Source organism: Anomaloglossus baeobatrachus, chromosome 8 (assembly GCF_048569485.1).
Source record: "Anomaloglossus baeobatrachus isolate aAnoBae1 chromosome 8, aAnoBae1.hap1, whole genome shotgun sequence".
Taxonomy (NCBI): domain Eukaryota; kingdom Metazoa; phylum Chordata; class Amphibia; order Anura; family Aromobatidae; genus Anomaloglossus; species Anomaloglossus baeobatrachus.
In genome coordinates this window covers 35,880,864-35,899,874 of record NC_134360.1, presented here as the reverse complement: position 1 = coordinate 35,899,874, position 19,011 = coordinate 35,880,864, and the positions used below count along the sequence as shown (strand labels likewise).

The 19,011-nt window shown below is 49.0% G+C and overlaps 1 protein-coding gene across 3 annotated transcripts; it reads left to right on the top strand.

Annotated features, from left to right (window-relative positions):
* The first annotated feature begins 13 nt into the window (after positions 1 to 13).
* CIDEC (cell death inducing DFFA like effector c) lies at positions 14 to 12,372 on the top strand. Of its 3 annotated transcripts, none has more exons than XM_075321456.1 (6): positions 14 to 32; positions 8,349 to 8,426; positions 9,072 to 9,213; positions 9,511 to 9,660; positions 11,078 to 11,265; positions 11,473 to 12,372. In XM_075321456.1, the coding sequence occupies exons 2-6, from the start codon at positions 8,374 to 8,376 to the stop codon at positions 11,648 to 11,650; spliced, it is 711 nt and encodes a 236-aa protein (XP_075177571.1). In that variant the 5' UTR covers positions 14 to 32; positions 8,349 to 8,373; the 3' UTR covers positions 11,651 to 12,372. The 3 variants fall into 3 exon arrangements, with proteins under 3 accessions (XP_075177571.1, XP_075177570.1, XP_075177569.1); XM_075321455.1 differs by lacking the exon at positions 14 to 32 and adding an exon at positions 4,294 to 4,619; XM_075321454.1 differs by lacking the exon at positions 14 to 32 and adding an exon at positions 8,138 to 8,181.
* The last annotated feature ends 6,639 nt before the right edge of the window (positions 12,373 to 19,011 follow it).

Genomic DNA, 19,011 nt, shown 5'->3' with positions numbered 1-19,011 from the left:
TTGGTGCTCCCGGAAGTAGGTGACTTGTATAGGTCAGTCGAGGGCGAGTAATGTGCAGACTTTACTGAAACTTTAAGTTTCACTGGTCTTTTGAGGCTGTATGAAATCAGATTTTAATAACATTGATTTTGAGTGATTACTCCTGAAAATAAAAGCTACAGTGCCTCTATTAAAAGTGCTAATTGGCTTAAAGGGGTCTTGCATTAATTTTTAAAGGGATTGTCCCTAATAAAAGGCCCTGTTAGCACTTTTGTTTTATTTTTCTGACACTGTAATTACTGTTGTGTTTTTTGTTAGTTTTTTTCGTAGCAAGTAGTTTTAGTGATACCATTTTGGGGTGTATATACAACATTTTTATATGCATTTTTGGGGGAGAGGACAGTTGTACGACTCCAGATGATCCTGCCAGGTTTATGGGGAGGCAACGTCATCAGCACCTCTCCCCTCCTGATGCGGAAGTGAGCCCCATGTATATTAATGGAGGAGCAGTGCACATTTGTAACCATACCTCCACTTCAAGGGGTTGTCTCATCTTCTTATTTGTGGGGAAAATTGCAAAGTGATACAGTGGTTTCCCAGAAAATAAGACACTGTCTTACGCCGTAGTCACACTTTCAAGTCTCACATCGCATCACCCGGCACGGCCTGCCTGTCTCCAGACAGGAGCAGGTCAGCTGCATAGAAATGTATGCAGCTTACCCACTACTGTCCAGAGAGCAGCAGGCCGTGCCGGGTGATGCGATGCCAGTCACTACCCTGTGTGACTCCAGTCTTATAATTTTTGTTTGCCCCTTAAATTGAGGTAGGGCACTACCATGCTCGGGTGCTCGGTACTATCAACTAGTGATGAGTGGGCACTACCATACTCGAGTGCTCGTTACTTGTAACGAGTAGGCGGACGCTCAGATGGGCGCGACTAGAGTATGTATAATGGAAGTCAATGGGGGATTTCCCATTGATCCAAATCAAATCCAAAAGATTTCCCGAAAAAATGCTTGCAAACCCCTCCCCCCATTGACTTTCATTATATCTGGATACTTGAGTCGTGTCTATCTGAGCCTCCGACTGCTCGTTATGAGTACTGAGCATGGTAGTGCTTGCTAAGCACTAACAACACCCATTTGCACTGAGTATTTATGAACCCAGTTTTGTTCATCAGTTTGGGACCCAGTGCAATCGAACCCTTATCACCTATCCTGTGAGTAGGTGATAAAAATGCCCTTTGGGTGATAACCCCTTTAAAGAGGACCAATCACCAGCATTTTCCTATATAAACTAAAGACAGGCGCTACTGGCGCTATCATGCTGATTCTATACATATTTGTAGTTGTGAGATCGGATGTACATTTTCTGAAATATAGGCAAGTAAAGTTTGTGAAATGCACTGTTATTTGATTGACAGGTGCAACGGAATATGTAATAGGTGGGTCGGGTTTTGCTAGCTATTCCCGCCCCTGTCTTTCCTTTCTCCCCATGTCTCTGTTATTTATGCTAATTACAGTATATCACAGATTTACAAAATCTCTTCACTAAGATGGGGTCAAACTTGGCACCTGCGCATAGAGCTTATCTCCAGCGCCATCTTTGTGAAGACAGTGTGACATCATCTTATTGTTTTGTGAGCTATGTGAGGGCAGCGCATGCGCCCTAGCATCCTCTTCTCTTGTTGGGGCCAGGGACGCAGTCACAACATAATTGTATCATGCCCACAGGAAAAGCTGATTGGAGAGCGCAGAGAAGATACGATCAGCACAGACACTGCAGACCAGACAAGACCGGACCGGAGGAAGAAGCCAGGCCAGCGTGGAACTCACCACCCGCAGGTATGTTGATATGCCCTACCTGCCATCATACAAATTGAACCCTACTGTGCCACCAATGGTTTGAGATATATATATTATATACATACATACGCACACTTATTTATACGGTTGTATATACACACCCATCTGTTTAGGGCGGCATGGTGGCTCAGTGGTTACCACTGCAGTCTTGCAGCGCTGGGGTCCTGGGATCAAATCCCACTCCAAAGACAGAGATAGAGATTCTAGATTGTGAACCCCAATGCGGACAATGTTACCAATGTATGTAAAGCGCCATGGAATTAATAGCACTATAATAAATATAATATATATATATATATATATATATAAATATAAATATACACACACACACTATGGGACTGCATCCTACTGTATAGGGGGCATATAATACTATATGGGGGCAACGAACCCTATTCAGAAAAATAATAGCCAGAAAATACTACATTTTATAGTATTATAAAAAAAATAAAAATATATATGTATAATCATATTTATTAATGACAAGATTAAAAATGTAAAGTGCAAGGTATAGAAATAGTGAGAAAATAGCCAAGAAATGGTGCACAAAGAGACAATGACCTCAGGTAATTAACATTTGTTTGACGTATATGTGATTTCAGAGTGATTACCTGCTTGTTGGTTGTTAGCAGACATTTTTATCTTGTTTACATGCACTGTCACTTTTCATTTACCTATGGGCATGTAGATTATATGTATATAGTCTATTGTTTGCATAGAACATCAGCTATTTACCTGGGCGTAATTATGTTAACTTGTATTGTGTCTATATTGTGGCCAGTACTCCTTCGATCTTTACAGTGCTTTACTTTTTGCTGCTAAACCTCTTAGGCTATGTTCACACAAGGCTTTTTTTGGTAAGTTTTTTTCCTGACCAAAAGCTGATTTTGTGGCAGAAAATCTCCTTTGAGTCATGTGTTTTTGGTGTGTTTTTTAGTGGCATTTTTGCTGCAGATTTACTGCATTTTTTTTCCTAGAAAATGGGTTGTATCAATGAAAAAATGCCGCAAATCTGCAGCAAAGAATTGAAATGCTCATTCTTTAAAAACCTGACCAAAAACGCAGGTATTTGACAAAACAGGCAGGAAAAAAACTGATGTGTGTATGTGTATGCATGAGATTTCAATAATCTCATAGACTTTGCTGGGACTGTAAAAAGCAGCTTTTTAGTGGCATGGATTTGCATAAAAACGAAGGCAAATTTGCAGTAAAAAAATGCAGCAAAAACTTACCAAGAAAGCCCTGTGTGAACATAGCCTTGTACATTATTAATCTTATCATTAATAAAATGTTTTGTTTTTTATCATAGTATTTTCTGGCTATTTTTTGTGCATAGGTTTTGTTACCCCATATAGTATTATGCAGTCCCATATAGTATTATGCACCCCCACACAGTAGGATATGCTCCCCATATAGTAGTAATAGTTTGCACTGTAGACACATGGATGTGTATATACAGCTGTCTAAGTGTGTGTGTGTGTGTGTGTGTGTGTAATACACACTTATTTAGAGAGCTACACATCACTGTAGGAAAAAAAATAAAAAAAAATTATATATATATATATATATATATATATATATATATATATATATATATATATATATTAGTTCAAACCATCGGTGGCACAGTGGGGTTCAATTTGTGTGACGGCAGGCAGGGTATATCAACGTACCTGCAGGTCAGGAACATCCACGCTGGTCATGCTTCTTCCTCCCATCTGGTCTGCAGCATCTGTGCTGATTGTGTCCTCCCTGCACTCTCCAATCAGCTGTTCCTGTGGGCGTGATCCAATTATGTCGTAACCGCGTGCGCTCCCGCGGTCGCAACAAAAGCAGCAGATGCCAGTTCGCTTGCGCCATCCTCGAATAGGCCACAAAAGAAAAAGATGTTACAGTGTCTTCACAAAGATGGCGCTGGAGATAAGCTCTGACGCCATCTTACTGAAGAGATTTAGTAAAGCTGTAATATACTGTAATTAGCATAAATAACAGAGACAGTGGAAGGAAGGACAGACAGACGGGCGGGAATACCTAGCAAAACCCCGACCCACCTATTAGATATTCCATTGCACCTCTCATGAAATAACAGTGCATTTCACAAACTTTACTTGCCTATATTTCAGAAACTATACATCCGATCTCATAAGTAAAGGTATGTATAGAATCAGCATGATGGCGCCAGTATAGTACTGGCTTTAGTTTATATAGGAAAATCCTGGTGGTTGGTCCTCTTTAAATATGTAATTCTTAATTTCTCCTGTGGGGGTGCTGCTGGGAATTTAAGCACTTGCTGCCATGTTTCGTACAGATCACAGCTGGTCTCTGAGAATAGTTTGCAAACATAATTGCACTCTTTGACCTGAGCCACATTGTGTCTAGCCCTAGATGTGAGCCACACGCTGCACCCATATCATTTATTGCAATAGTTGCCTTTCACCTACATAATCGGCATGTGATGATTGCATTACACTGTCGCTTCCACTTGTAATCACTTTGGGTGTATTGGGACATCATGATGGGTGTGGAGCAGATCTGGCCCATGGGTGGGGGAGCAGCCTAAACCAGGGAATGTGTCTGACCACTAATGACCCCTGCTCCTGTTTATTTGCACATTACTGCTGGGAGTGGGAATAGGGCAGCAATGGCCTGAGGTCAGTCCTTACAGAAGAGAAGTCTGGGTAAAGGGGAGTGAAACTCTCATCGTACACCAACTACTCAGAGAGGATCAGTATGTGACGGCCCCGGTGACAGCGAGGAGCAGCGACGTCTACAAGATCTGTAAGTAACTTCATGCTATATGGTTTATACCGGCAGCTGCTGTGCCTGCATATATTCTCATCCTGATTCCAAATGAAGGGTTAATTTACTTAAAAGCTCAATTGTCCTCACAATTGCGCAGCGACTTTGGTTGTCATATGAGATCGTAACATATCATGGTCGTGCTGCTGCACGTAAAATAACGTAACAGCAAAACGACTGTCGGCAAAAAAAAAAAAATGCATTAGACTTTACCATCATGGACTGCAATGAAAGGTGTCGCAGACCCTAAATCATATGCAACTGACATCCACATCGCCCCGCAAAGTAGTCGTGTGATTGCAAATTACGCAGTTTGATATGGTGTGTAGACGAGACCCACCATGCAAAATTTGGGCTAGTGACCTACTTTATCTCCCATTGAAATGAACAGGGTTCCCACAGGTTTCATCTGTACTTCACTGCAGCCTTGCAGCGTTGGGGGTCCTGGGTTCTAGTCCCACTAAGGACACCATCTGCAAGGAGCTTGTATGTTCTCCCCGTGTTTGCGTGGGTTTCCTCCAGGTTCTCCGGTTTCCTCCCACTATCCAAAAAAACATACTGATAGGGAACCTAGATTGTGAGCCCCAACGGGGACAGTGTTGCCAATGTATGTAAAGCGATGTGGAATTAATAGCGCTATATAAATGAATAAAATTATTATTATTTGTCTCATCTCTGAGATAAGTGGCGCCATATTGGCTGATCTATTAAAATTGCACGCGGAAGGGTGCACCTGGTTATGGGGGAGGTTGGCTGCTAAATGGTGGAGGTGGGCTTTTAAATGTGTTAATAGTACACGTTCATTGAGTACCAAATACACCTCTTTTTATCAATGGACATATGAGGCCTACAAAAAACGCAGACCTGAGAACAGCCCCGTAGACTATAATGGGCACGTATTCCGTGTGTGAAAAACACTGATAGAAAATGTAAGTGTGAATGATGCTTTACAGTTGCGATGCAGATCTTTATCGCAAGTGGTAGTTGTGGGACCCCTGTTTTAAGATATTTTGGGGGACCCAGTAGCGACGCCTCTGACACTATTACAAGGTTGTTTCCTTACAAATATTAGCTACTAAAGATCAAAATGGACTTTTCTGGCCCTAAGTGGAGGCAACATTATGAGGTACACTATGTGTTTGATACATTGACTGCCTCTCATCTTCCATCTTGGCGACCATGCGGAATATATATAAAAAGGTATACAGGAATAACTGAGCAGGTGAGCATAGCAACCTATCAGATTCCAGCTTTCATTTTGAAAAGGTCCCATGTAAAATGAGAGCTGGGAGATGATTGGTTGTTATGGGTTACTGCTTCACCTTCCCTTTGCTCGGCTATGATTATATAATATATATATATATATATATATATATATATATATATATATATATATATATAATTTCACCTACTTCCTTTTAGTCCAGCAATGACCCAGAGGCCATATTGTTTTGTGAAAAAAATTTAATAAAACAATAATATGGCGGCCATGTTGGCAATACAGCATTGGAATGTGAGTTGCGTAGAGCCAGTCCCTTCACTAGTCAGATTGCCATTAGGATACGGCAAGAAAATCCTCCTGTATGTGGGAAGCTTCTCTCTTGTATCTGTGGCAGCCTAGAAGTGCTATAAACAAAGCATGGCTGCCGTCTGTTTTCTCAGGTGGCAAGGGAGGAGGCGATGTCTCCTTTCATCTGCTTTTCCAGCTGTCTGTTTATATCTTATCACCTATTAATGATGTCGCACTATAGTAATTATATATTGGGAAGGGGGGCTTACTAAATATGACAGAAAATGAGATGTTGGGAGTTGTACTTTGTGTCTGCTGGTAAACAGTCATAATTACACATGGAGGACAGGTAGAGAGGGACGGACCCCGCACTACACGTGGAGGACAGGTAGAGAGGGACGGACCCCGCACTACACGTGGAGGACAGGTAGAGAGAGACAGACCCCCGCACTACACATGGAGGACGGGTAGAGAGTGACAGACCCCCGCACTACACATGGAGGACGGGTAGAGAGTGACAGACCCCCGCACTACACATGGAGGACGGGTAGAGAGTGACAGACCCCCGCACTACACATGGAGGACGGGTAGAGAGTGACAGACCCCCACACTACACATGGAGGACAGGTAGAGAGTGACAGACCCCCCACACTACACATGGAGGACAGGTAGAGAGTGACAGACCCCCCACACTACACATGGAGGACAGGTAGAGAGTGACAGACCCCCACACTACACATGGAGGGCTAGTAGAGAGGGACGGACCCCGCACTACACATGGAGGACAGGTAGAGAGTGACAGACCCCGCACTACACATGGAGGACAGGTAGAGAGGGACAGACCCCGCACTACACATGGAGGACAGGTAGAGAGGGACAGACCCCGCACTACACATGGAGGACAGGTAGACAGGGACAGACCCCACACTACACATGGAGGGCAGATAGACAGGGACGGACCCCACACTACACATGGAGGGCAGATAGACAGGGACGGACCCCACACTACACATGGAGGGCAGATAGACAGGGACGGACCCCGCACTACACATGGAGGACAGGTAGACAGGGACGGACCCCGCACTACACATGGAGGACAGGTAGACAGGGACGGACCCCGCACTACACATGGAGGACAGGTAGACAGGGACGGACCCCGCACTACACATGGAGGACAGGTAGACAGGGACGGACCCCGCACTACACATGGAGGACAGGTAGAGAGGGACGGACCCCGCACTACACATGGAGGACAGGTAGAGAGGGACGGACCCCGCACTACACATGGAGGACAGGTAGAGAGGGACGGACCCCGCACTACACATGGAGGACAGGTAGAGAGGGACGGACCCCGCACTACACATGGAGGACAGGTAGAGAGGGACGGACCCCGCACTACACATGGAGGACAGGTAGAGAGGGACGGACCCCGCACTACACATGGAGGACAGGTAGAGAGGGACGGACCCCGCACTACACATGGAGGACACGTAGAGAGGGACGGACCCCGCGTCGCATGCGGAGGGGAGGTAGGGACGGACCCCGCGCCGCACGCAGAGGACAGGTAGAGACGGACCCCGTGCCGCACGCAGAGGACAGGTAGAGAGGGACAGACCCCGTGCCGCACGCAGAGGACAGGTAGAGAGGGACAGACCCCGTGCCGCACACGGAGGACAGGTAGAGAGGGACAGACCCTGGCGCAATACTAGAAAGCCAGACTCTTCTTAAGAAGATTTACATGTCTGTCAGGATCTGTGGAAAGCTAGGTTAACATAAATTATTGTCTGCCACACCTTGCTTTTGTGGTGCGTAATGTACAGTAATAAAACCGTACTTTGACCTTCCGCCTGAACCTTCCACTGGACCGGACCTTGTACCTATGATTTACACGGTCACCCTGAATTTGGTGACATCACAGATGATCTGACGGTACAAGGTTCTCCGGGCAGGATATAAGTGACCCCACACCCGGCTCTCATCAGACTTTCTCTGAATGCTACAGACTGACACTTCTGGTAACATGGCAAATCAGTGAGTATCTACACGGACTCTCGTGGCATAATTTGTTTAATTTGTTTTTTTAAGTCCAAAATTATTTATATTAACTTTAACAGGAAAAAAAAAAATCAGGATTTTGTGCAGTACTCCCAACAACTATAACTCCCAGCATGCCCTGACGACTTGTTGTTTTTTTGTAGATCCGAGGCGATTATTCTGACCAAGATGGAATATGCAATGAAGTCGCTGAGTCTTCTCTCTCCTAGGTCTCTCTCCAAGTAAGAAGTTTTCTTATGAATATTTATATTTTATTTCTAAGTGCCATACCCTGTGCCCCGTCACCAATCTAATGGCCATCATCTATGGATGGAGGTGACTCCGTGTAGAGGACAGCACAACATATTCTCTCCATCTTGACGTGGTTGTCTCGGTTGAGATGGGGGTTATGGGACCCCGTCGTATAGATAAATGCAGGTGACAGAGTGGTGACGTGGGAACAGCCATCAATTTGGTGATTTGGATTCACCCAACGCTTACCCACTGTAATGTCCTTCGCACAGCCTCAACGCGCGTTTCGCTAAGATGCTTCATCAAGGAGAGGTCAATGTATGTAGAATAATATATTGTTTCTCTGTGAATGTCCCATTGATAGAAGCACAATATCAGAATTCCAGGGGCAAACTTCCAGTTTACGGTCACACTGTCCCTCCCTTCATGTCACTGTCACCTTTACCCGGATTTATCAGACTGTTCGTATTTGTCAATTTTCATCTCTGTCCAAACGTCGTGTGTACAGACGGCACAAAGGTCAGGGAGAATTATGAAACGTGGTGCAGGCTGATAGCATCGGCCATTATTACAGGGCACGTTAGGCGTGATGCCTGTGTCGTTACCGTATATTATCATATTCCTGGTTATTACAGGTGCGTCTCTGTCAGCGCTACGATGACTCAACAACTCCTCTCCCGTCCGGCGTCCAAACCACGACCCTTCAGAGTTTGCAACTACGACCGAAGCATCCGAAAAGGCATCGTGGCTGATAGTCTGGAAGATCTGATTAACAAGGTGAGGACCAAGGCTGAAGGTCTGAGGTCACTAGTGGCTACTGGCACGATGAGTGGGCTACAAACCTGATTTGTCAAGGAGGTCTAGTCTCATATGGTGGATGCAGATCACCACCAGGCTTTACCCTGACCACGACGACTCCATCAATGCTCTTGATTCGGGACTCCTCTTTCTCAGTATCAACTGGATTTCTTTGACCCTTTAAGTAAATCATGTGGATGCGCCTATATGTAGGGCACTTCCTTCCATAATGTTTTGGTCATCACTTACCAAAAATGTCACTCTTCTTGTCCCTAGATCCAGGACGCCATGCTCATGGATGAAGCCATCACCCTGGTTCTGGAGGAAGATGGCACCGGTGTGGACACTGAAGATTATTTCCAGTCTTTGGAGAGTGGAGTTGTGTTCATGGCTCTTGTGAAAGGACAGACTTGGAAATCATCTCAAGTGAGTCCATTAGGTGTAAGATTCAGGTGGAAGACCTTTTAACTCTTATCGTGGAGGGTGAAGCATGTGGCCTTATAAAAGGGGCAGAAGTTGAAGCTCCTGGGTACTGATCCCTTGCTCAGGTCCCCCTCTCCAATAGTTCGGCTTCCAGTTTTGGGTTTTCTAAGCTGACCTGGGCATCAGAGCCCGGGTGCAAATCCATCCTCTAGAAGGGAGAAGTTTCCATTAAGACCACCATTATACAAATGGGCAATAGACTGCTTTTCCAGGGTCAGCCATATACAGCACTACATCTCCCAGCATGTGGCCTTATAAAAGGGGCAGAAGTTGAAGCTCCTGGGTATTGATGCCATGCTCAGGTCCCCTCTCCAATAGTTCGGCTTCCAGTTTTGGGTTTTCTAAGCTGTCCTGGGCATCAGAGCCCGGGTGCAAATACAACCTCTAGAAGGGAGAAGTTTCCATTAAGACCACCATTATACAAATGGGCAATAGACTGCTTTTTCAGGGTCAGCCATCTACAGCACTACATCTCCCAGCATGTGGCCTTATAAAAGGGGCAGAAGTTGAAGCTCCTGGGTATTAATGCCATGCTCAGGTCTCCTCTCCAATAGTTCGGGTGCCAGTGGTGGGTTTTCCAAGCTGTCCTGGGCATCAGAGCCCGGGTGCAAATACAACCTCTAGAAGGGAGAAGTTTCCATTAAGACCACCATTATACAAATGGGCAATAGACTGCTTTTTCAGGGTCAGCCATCTACAGCACTACATCTCCCAGCATGTGGCCTTATAAAAGGGGCAGAAGTTGAAGCTCCTGGGTATTAATGCCATGCTCAGGTCTCCTCTCCAATAGTTCGGGTGCCAGTGGTGGGTTTTCTAAGCTGACCTGGGCATCAGAGCCCGGGTGCAAATCCAACCTCTAGAAGGGAGAAGTTTCCATTAAGATCACCATTATACAAATGGGCAATAGACTGCTTTTCAAGGGTCAGCCATATACAGCACTACATCTCCCAGTATAATCGGCCTGTGACTATCATGGCATGCTGGGTGTTGTGGTTTCACAACAGCTGGAGTGCTGTACATTGCTGATCCCTGCCTTACCTTTCCCTGGGACACCGACTACGCCTAGATTAGACCGGGACATCCTATACAATTGATTGTGTAGCTCCATGATGATCCATTTTTCGTACCTCTGCTGCCTGTCAGTGAACAGAAATTTTCTTGATTCCATCAGGAATCTAAAAATCCATTGGATCCAATTGATTCGTACAACAACAACCACTAATGTGATACATTGCATGGATGGAGGGTTTTCATTTTCTGGATATAGAGTTTCCATTCACTGACAGCCATCACGGATCATGAAGTTAAAGGTTTTTATAGCAGATTCTCCATTTTAATATATTTTTTTTTTCTTCTACAGAAGGCTGGCTACCATTTTTCTCTGTCCAGCATGCCTCAGCGGAAGATCGACGTGGCCCAGTTCAGTTTTGACCTATACAAGAACCATCCCAAGGACTTCATTGGGTGCCTGAATGTGAAGGCCACGCTGTACGGGACCTACTCCGTGTCCTATAACCTGCAGTGCCACAGCGCTAAAAGAATGATGATGTGCGTATCCGAATATCCGGGATCACGGGACAGGGCTTAATACTGATCTATCGGGTGACCACTCCTAAAGCTTTTATAGGAGTTGTCACCCAGCTTTCCAAGACTACTGATAGGCAGATTTGTCAATCAGTAATATTGGCCATATTGGTGATCACTCAGCTTTTCGAGGAGTAGATATAACATTTCTTTTTTTTCCCCCCATCACAGAGAGGCCTTACGCTGGACGCTGTTCACCATGCAGACCACCGGGCACGTCCTCCTGGGAACCTCATGTTATATGCAGCAATTTCTGGAGCCCAATAACAAGGCGTTACCCGAGGAGGAAAAACCATCGACTGCTCTCAGAGATTTGCTCCCTTTCTACCCACGCCGGATGCTCCAATAATGCACAATATACAAGAACCAGCAATTTTTGGGTGATCCTGGACCCCCCCCCCCCCTCCCCCCATATCTTTACTCGGTGGTAGTGCCACACTGCAGGTCACAATACAAACATTGTATCACACCCCCCAAATACTGTGCAGGCCAAAAGCTGTCGCCTATAAGGTAGCAAGGGAATGCTAAAGGAGATTTGGCATAAGGCCCAGCAATGACAATGAAAGCTACGTGGCACCCTAGACTGTGGGACAGGTCACTTTGCAATATTGAATGACATTTTTTTTTTTTTTTATAGAAAATCTGATTACTAATACAGGTGAGATTGGGAATAGGATGCTCACACTTTTTTTGCCTCTGGCAGGATATTACCAGCTAATTTTTACCTTTTGCATCTGACAAACTGGTTGTCTTAGAGCTGAGAGCATAGAAGAAGCAACACATTGTTCTCTATTCGTTCTTGTCATATTAATTCGATTTTTGGGGGTAAAATTATGTAACTGTCCTTTTAAATGTATTATTTTTTTTTTTTTTTTGTTTTCCCTTTATTGACTTGGGGTTGTGTAGCACCGGGGGTATTAAATACCAAATCATGCTAAGATCCAAGCACTTTATATATATATATTTACTGTACAGGACATGTAAAACTGACTGTTACCAGCTTTATAATATTTATATATGTTCGGTTATAATAAAAAAAAAAGTAATAAAACACGTTATTTTATTGTGAAAGTGGTTTGTTTCTTTCTTATTTGGAGAATATGACGGCAGCTGAACGGGCATTCTATATTCTGCAGGTTCCAATAGAAATACAGTGGAACCTTGGTTAACGAGAACAATCAGTTCTGGGAGTGCGCTTGTTAACCAAGTTACTTGTTCAGCAGAGCAAGATTTCCCATAGGAAATCATTGCAGTGCAGACAACTCGTTCCACAACTTGTTAAATGTCCCATCCTGGTTCCCTGTTGTGTCATTATATATATATACTAGAAGGTGGCCCGATTCTACGCATCAGGTATTCTAGAATTTACGTATTGTGTAGTTCATGTATGATTTTTGTTTATATATATATATATATATATATATATATATATATATATATATATATATATATATATATATATATATATATATATATATATATATATATATATATATATATATATATATATATTAGATGTTGTTGTGTGTAGTTACCAAGTGTTTGTGTAGGGCGCTGTACATGTTCTGGATGTTGTCTGGGTGTGATGGGGGGGTGAGAGCGGTGTTTGTGTGTTGCGTTGTTTGTGGAGCGCTGTGTGTGTGTTGCGCGGTTTGTGTGTGTGTGGTGTGTTTTGGGGGGAGGTATGTTTTGTGCAATGTGTGTGTTGTGCGGTATGTGCGTATATTTGTGTGTGCAGCGTTGTCTGTGTGTGTGGGTGTCTGTGTAGGGCAGTTGTTTGTGGTTCCCAGTGTGTGGTGTGTTGTGCAGTGTGTGTGTGTGTGTGTGTGTGTTGGGGGGAGGTGTGCACTTCCCATCGTGCTCCATCCCCCATGCAGCGCACTCCCCATCGTGCTCCATCTCCCATCCTGCGCACTCCCAAACGTGCTCCATCCGCCATGCTGCGCACTCCCAAACGTGCTCCATCCGCCATGCTGCGCACTCCCAAACGTGCTCCATCCGCCATGCTGCGCACTCCCTATCGTGCTCCATCCCCCATGCTGCGCACTCCCAAACGTGCTCCATCCGCCATGCTGCGCACTCCCCATCGTGCTCCATCTCCCATGCTGCGCACTCCCAAACGTGCTCCATCCGCCATGCTGCGCACTCCCAAACGTGCTCCATCCGCCATGCTGCGCACTCCCAAACGTGCTCCATCCGCCATACTCCGCACTCCCCATCGTGCTCCATCCCCCATGCAGCGCACTCCCCATCGTGCTCCATCCCCTATGCTGCGCACCCCCCATCGTGCTCCATCCGCCATGCTGCGCACTCCCAAACGTGGTCCATCCGCCATGCTGCGCACTCCCAAACGTGCTCCATCCGCCATACTCCGCACTCCCCATCGTGCTCCATCTCCCATCCTGCGCACTCCCAAACGTGCTCCATTCGCCATGCTGCGCACTCCCAAACGTGCTCCATTCGCCATGCTGCGCACTCCCCATCGTGCTCCATCCCCCATGCTGCGCACTCCCAAACGTGCTCCATCCGCCATGCTGCGCACTCCCCATCGTGCTCCATCCCCCATGCTGCGCACTCCCAAACGTGCTCCATCCGCCATGCTGCGCACTCCCCATCGTGCTCCATCCCCCATGCTGCGCACTCCCAAACGTGCTCCATCCGCCATGCTGCGCACTCCCCATCGTGCTCCATCTCCCATGCTGCGCACTCCCAAACGTGCTCCATCCGCCATGCTGCGCACTCCCAAACGTGGTCCATCCGCCATGCTGCGCACTCCCAAACGTGCTGCATCCCCCATGCTGCGCACTCCCAAACGTGCTCCATCCCCAATGCTGCGCACCCCCCATCGTGCTCCATCTCCCATCCTGCGCACTCCCAAACGTGCTCCATTCGCCATGCTGCGCACTCCCCATCGTGCTCCATTCGCCATGCTGCGCACTCCCCATCGTGCTCCATCCCCCATGCTGCGCACTCCCAAACGTGCTCCATCCGCCATGCTGCGCACTCCCCATCGTGCTCCATCCCTTATGCTGCGCACTCCCAAACGTGCTCCATCCGCCATGCTGCGCACTCCCCATCGTGCTCCATCTCCCATGCTGCGCACTCCCAAACGTGCTCCATCCGCCATGCTGCGCACTCCCAAACGTGGTCCATCCGCCATGCTGCGCATTCCCAAACGTGCTCCATCCACCATGCTGCGCATTCCCAAACGTGCTCCATCCGCCATGCTGCGCACTCCCAAACGTGCTCCATCCGCCATGCTGCGCACTCCCAAACGTGCTCCATCCGCCATGCTGCGCACTCCCAAACGTGCTCCATCCGCCATGCTGCGCACTCCCTATCGTGCTCCATCCCCCATGCTGCGCACTCCCAAACGTGCTCCATCCGCCATGCTGCGCACTCCCAAACGTGCTCCATCCCCCATGCTGCGCACTCCCCATCGTGCTCCATCCGCCATGCTGCGCACTCCCCATCGTGCTCCATCCACCATGCTGCGCACTCCCCATCGTGCTCCATCCACCATGCTGCGCACTCCCCATCGTGCTCCATCCCCCATGCTGCGCACTCCCCATCGTGCTCCATCCCCCATGCAGCGCACTCCCCATCGTGCTCCATCCCCCATGCAGCGCACTCCCCATCGTGCTCCATCCGCCATGCTGCGCACTCCCAAACGTGGTCCATCCGCCATGCTGCGCACTCCCCAACGTGCTCCATCCGCCATACTCCGCACTCCCCATCGTGCTGCATCCCCCATGCTGCGCACTCCCAAACGTGCTCCATCCGCCATGCTGCGCACTCCCCATCGTGCTCCATCCCCCATGCTGCGCACTCCCAAACGTGCTCCATCCGCCATGCTGCGCACTCCCCATCGTGCTCCATCTCCCATGCTGCGCACTCCCAAACGTGCTCCATCCGCCATGCTGCGCACTCCCAAACATGGTCCATCCGCCATGCTGCGCACTCCCAAACGTGCTCCATCTGCCATACTCCGCACTCCCCATCGTGCTGCATCCCCCATGCTGCGCACTCCCAAACGTGCTCCATCCGCCATGCTGCGCATTCCCAAACGTGCTCCATCCGCCATGCTGCGCATTCCCAAACGTGCTCCATCCGCCATGCTGCGCATTCCCAAACGTGCTCCATCCGCCATGCTGCGCACTCGCAAACGTGCTCCATCCGCCATGCTGCGCACTCCCAAACGTGCTCCATCCGCCATGCTGCGCACTCCCAAACGTGCTCCATCCGCCATGCTGCGCACTCCCTATCGTGCTCCATCCCCCATGCTGCGCACTCCCAAACGTGCTCCATCCGCCATGCTGCGCACTCCCCATCGTGCTCCATCTCCCATGCTGCGCACTCCCAAACGTGCTCCATCCGCCATGCTGCGCACTCCCCATCGTGCTCCATCTCCCATGCTGCGCACTCCCAAACGTGCTCCATCCGCCATGCTGCGCACTCCCAAACGTGCTCCATCCGCCATGCTGCGCACTCCCCATCGTGCTCCATCTCCCATGCTGCGCACTCCCAAACGTGCTCCATCCGCCATGCTGCGCACTCCCAAACGTGCTCCATCCGCCATGCTGCGCACTCCCAAACGTGCTCCATCCGCCATACTCCGCACTCCCCATCGTGCTCCATCCCCCATGCAGCGCACTCCCCATCGTGCTCCATCCCCTATGCTGCGCACCCCCCATCGTGCTCCATCCGCCGTGCTGCGCACTCCCAAACGTGCTCCATCCGCCATACTCCGCACTCCCCATCGTGCTGCATCCCCCATGCTGCGCACTCCCAAACGTGCTCCATCCGCCATGCTGCGCACTCCCAAATGTGCTCCATCCCCTATGCTGCGCACCCCCCATCGTGCTCCATCTCCCATCCTGCGCACTCCCAAACGTGCTCCATTCGCCATGCTGCGCACTCCCCATCGTGCTCCATCCCCCATGCTGCGCACTCCCAAACGTGCTCCATCCGCCATGCTGCGCACTCCCCATCGTGCTCCATCACCCATGCTGCGCACTCCCCATCGTGCTCCATCCGCCATGCTGCGCACTCCCCATCGTGCTCCATCTCCCATGCTGCGCACTCCCAAACGTGCTCCATCCGCCATGCTGCGCACTCCCAAACGTGGTCCATCCGCCATGCTGCGCACTCCCAAACGTGCTCCATCCGCCATGCTGCGCACTCCCAAACGTGCTCCATCTGCCATACTCCGCACTCCCCATCGTGCTGCATCCCCCATGCTGCGCACTCCCAAACGTGCTCCATCCGCCATGCTGCGCATTCCCAAACATGCTCCATCCGCCATGCTGCGCATTCCCAAACGTGCTCCATCCGCCATGCTGCGCACTCCCAAACGTGCTCCATCCGCCATGCTGCGCACTCCCAAACGTGCTCCATCCGCCATGCTGCGCACTCCCAAACGTGCTCCATCCGCCATGCTGCGCACTCCCAAACGTGCTCCATCCGCCATGCTGCACCAGCATCAGCCTCTCTACCCGCAGCATCAGCCTCTCTGTCTCCAGCATCAGCCTCTCTGTCTCCAGCATCAGCCTCTCTGTCTCCAGCATCAGCCTCTCTGTCCCCAGCATCAGCCTCTCTGTCCCCAGCATCAGCCTCTCTGTCCCCAGCATCAGCCTCTCTGTCCCCAGCATCAGCCTCTCTGTCCCCAGCATCAGCCTCTCTGTCCCCAGCATCAGCCTCTCTGTCCCCAGCATCAGCCTCTCTGTCCCCAGCATCAGCCTCTCTGTCCCCAGCATTTGCCTCTCTGTCCCCAGCATTTGCCTCTCTGTCTCCAGCATCAGCCTCCCCATCCCAGCCTTCCCCAGGATCAGCCTCTCTCCTCCCAGCCTCCTCCAGCACGCCATGCTCCTCTGCCGACACTCACAGATCCGATCGCATACACTCACACACACTCGCACACACCCGATCGCATACACTCACACACAGCCGATCGCATACACTCACACACACCCGATCGCATACACTCACGCACACACACACTGACGATATTGTACATACGCGCTCATACTCACAACATCCGGAGATACCACATGCTTCTGGCCATGTGATCCTCCGGCAGGTCCTGGAAGCTCACAGCACAGTATCGCCGCCGAGAAGCAAGCAATATCCCAGGATGTTGTGAGTGTGTGGATGTGATGTGTGTGTGAGAGTGAGTGTGATCTGATTTGTGTGTGTGTGTGTGTGTGTGTGTGCTGTTATGTGTGTGTATGTTCCGCCGCTGCAGGACCTTGATGTGTGGATGCGATGTGATGTGTGTGTGAGGTGTGTGTGAGAGTGAGTGGGAGCCGGTGTACACTGGTAACTATGATACACATCGGGTAACTAAGGGACCTTAGTTACCCGATGTGTATAATGGTTACCAGCTTTCACGGCCTCCGTCAAGATCCCAGCATCGCAAGGTTATGTGTGGCGCTGCTGGGATCCTGACGGAGCCGGTGTAGAAGCAAGCGATATCCCAGGATGTTGTGATGTGTGAGGTGTGTGTGAGAGTGAGTGTGATGTGTGTGTACTCACCTGGGAATCGGAGCTCCGTGTCAGTTGGGCCAGAGCGAGCGTGCATTGCGTGAGGGGGCGGGGCCTGCAGAGAGCCGGGGCGAGAGGCCAATCCGTGTGGGGGGGCGGGGCCATGGCGAGCCCAGCGGCCAATCAGCTTTGTGTCACCGTAAGGACACAATGTCACCGGAAGGACACAATTTTGAAGCATGACAGACAGACAGACAGACAGAATAAGGCAATTATATATATAGATATATAATATACACACACACACACACACACACACACACACACACACACACACACACACACGTATTATGCTCACCTTACCTTCCGTTCCATCGCCGGTCTCCTGGAACTTGCAGTTCGTCGGTACAGGATGTGTATCGGGTAACCATTGCGACGAGGGAGGAACTTGCGCAGATGTCAAAGGCAGAAGCCACTTGCCTCTGATTGGTCAGCGCGCTGGCTTTGAGTAGCAGCTGACAGCGGAAGTTCCTCCCTCGTCGCGATGGTTGCCTGTACCGGCGAACTACAAGAACCATGAGGTCGGCGATGGAATAGAAGGTACACATATTAAGCTCACCTTACCTTCTGTTGCATCGCCGGCTTCATGGTTCTTGTAGTTCGCCGGTACGGGATGTGTATCGGGTAACCATCGCGACGAGGGAGGAACTTGCTATGGCCGCGGAAGTTCCTCCCTCATCACGATGGTTACCTGATACACATCCTGTACCGGCGGATTACAAGAACCATGAGGCCGGCGAAGGAACAGAAGGTAAGGTGAGCATAGTGTGTGTGCGTGCGTGTTTGTGTGGACTGCACGATCGGGTTAGAGCGCGGTGGATGTACGGAACCGGAAGTGTGTGCGGTGAGTATTTTGCTCGTACGGCAGAGCTTGCTCGTAAACGGAGTTACAAATTTACAGCAAGCTTTGCTCGTTAAGCGAAATACTCGCTAACTGGGTTACTCGTTAAGCAAGGTTCCACTGTATAAAAATGTGCCCCCTTGTGGTTGGGTATGGAAATGCCATTTAAACACCAAGTGTGATGTTTTCTGCACATTGGACCATTTTGCTCTGACCCAAGACTTTAATAAGAGTGAACACTTATCCTGTAAGCCTTTATACACCTTTTATTTAAATGCTGGTTCTTCTAGAATAATAATCATCATCTCTCAGTGCCAGATGTAGGG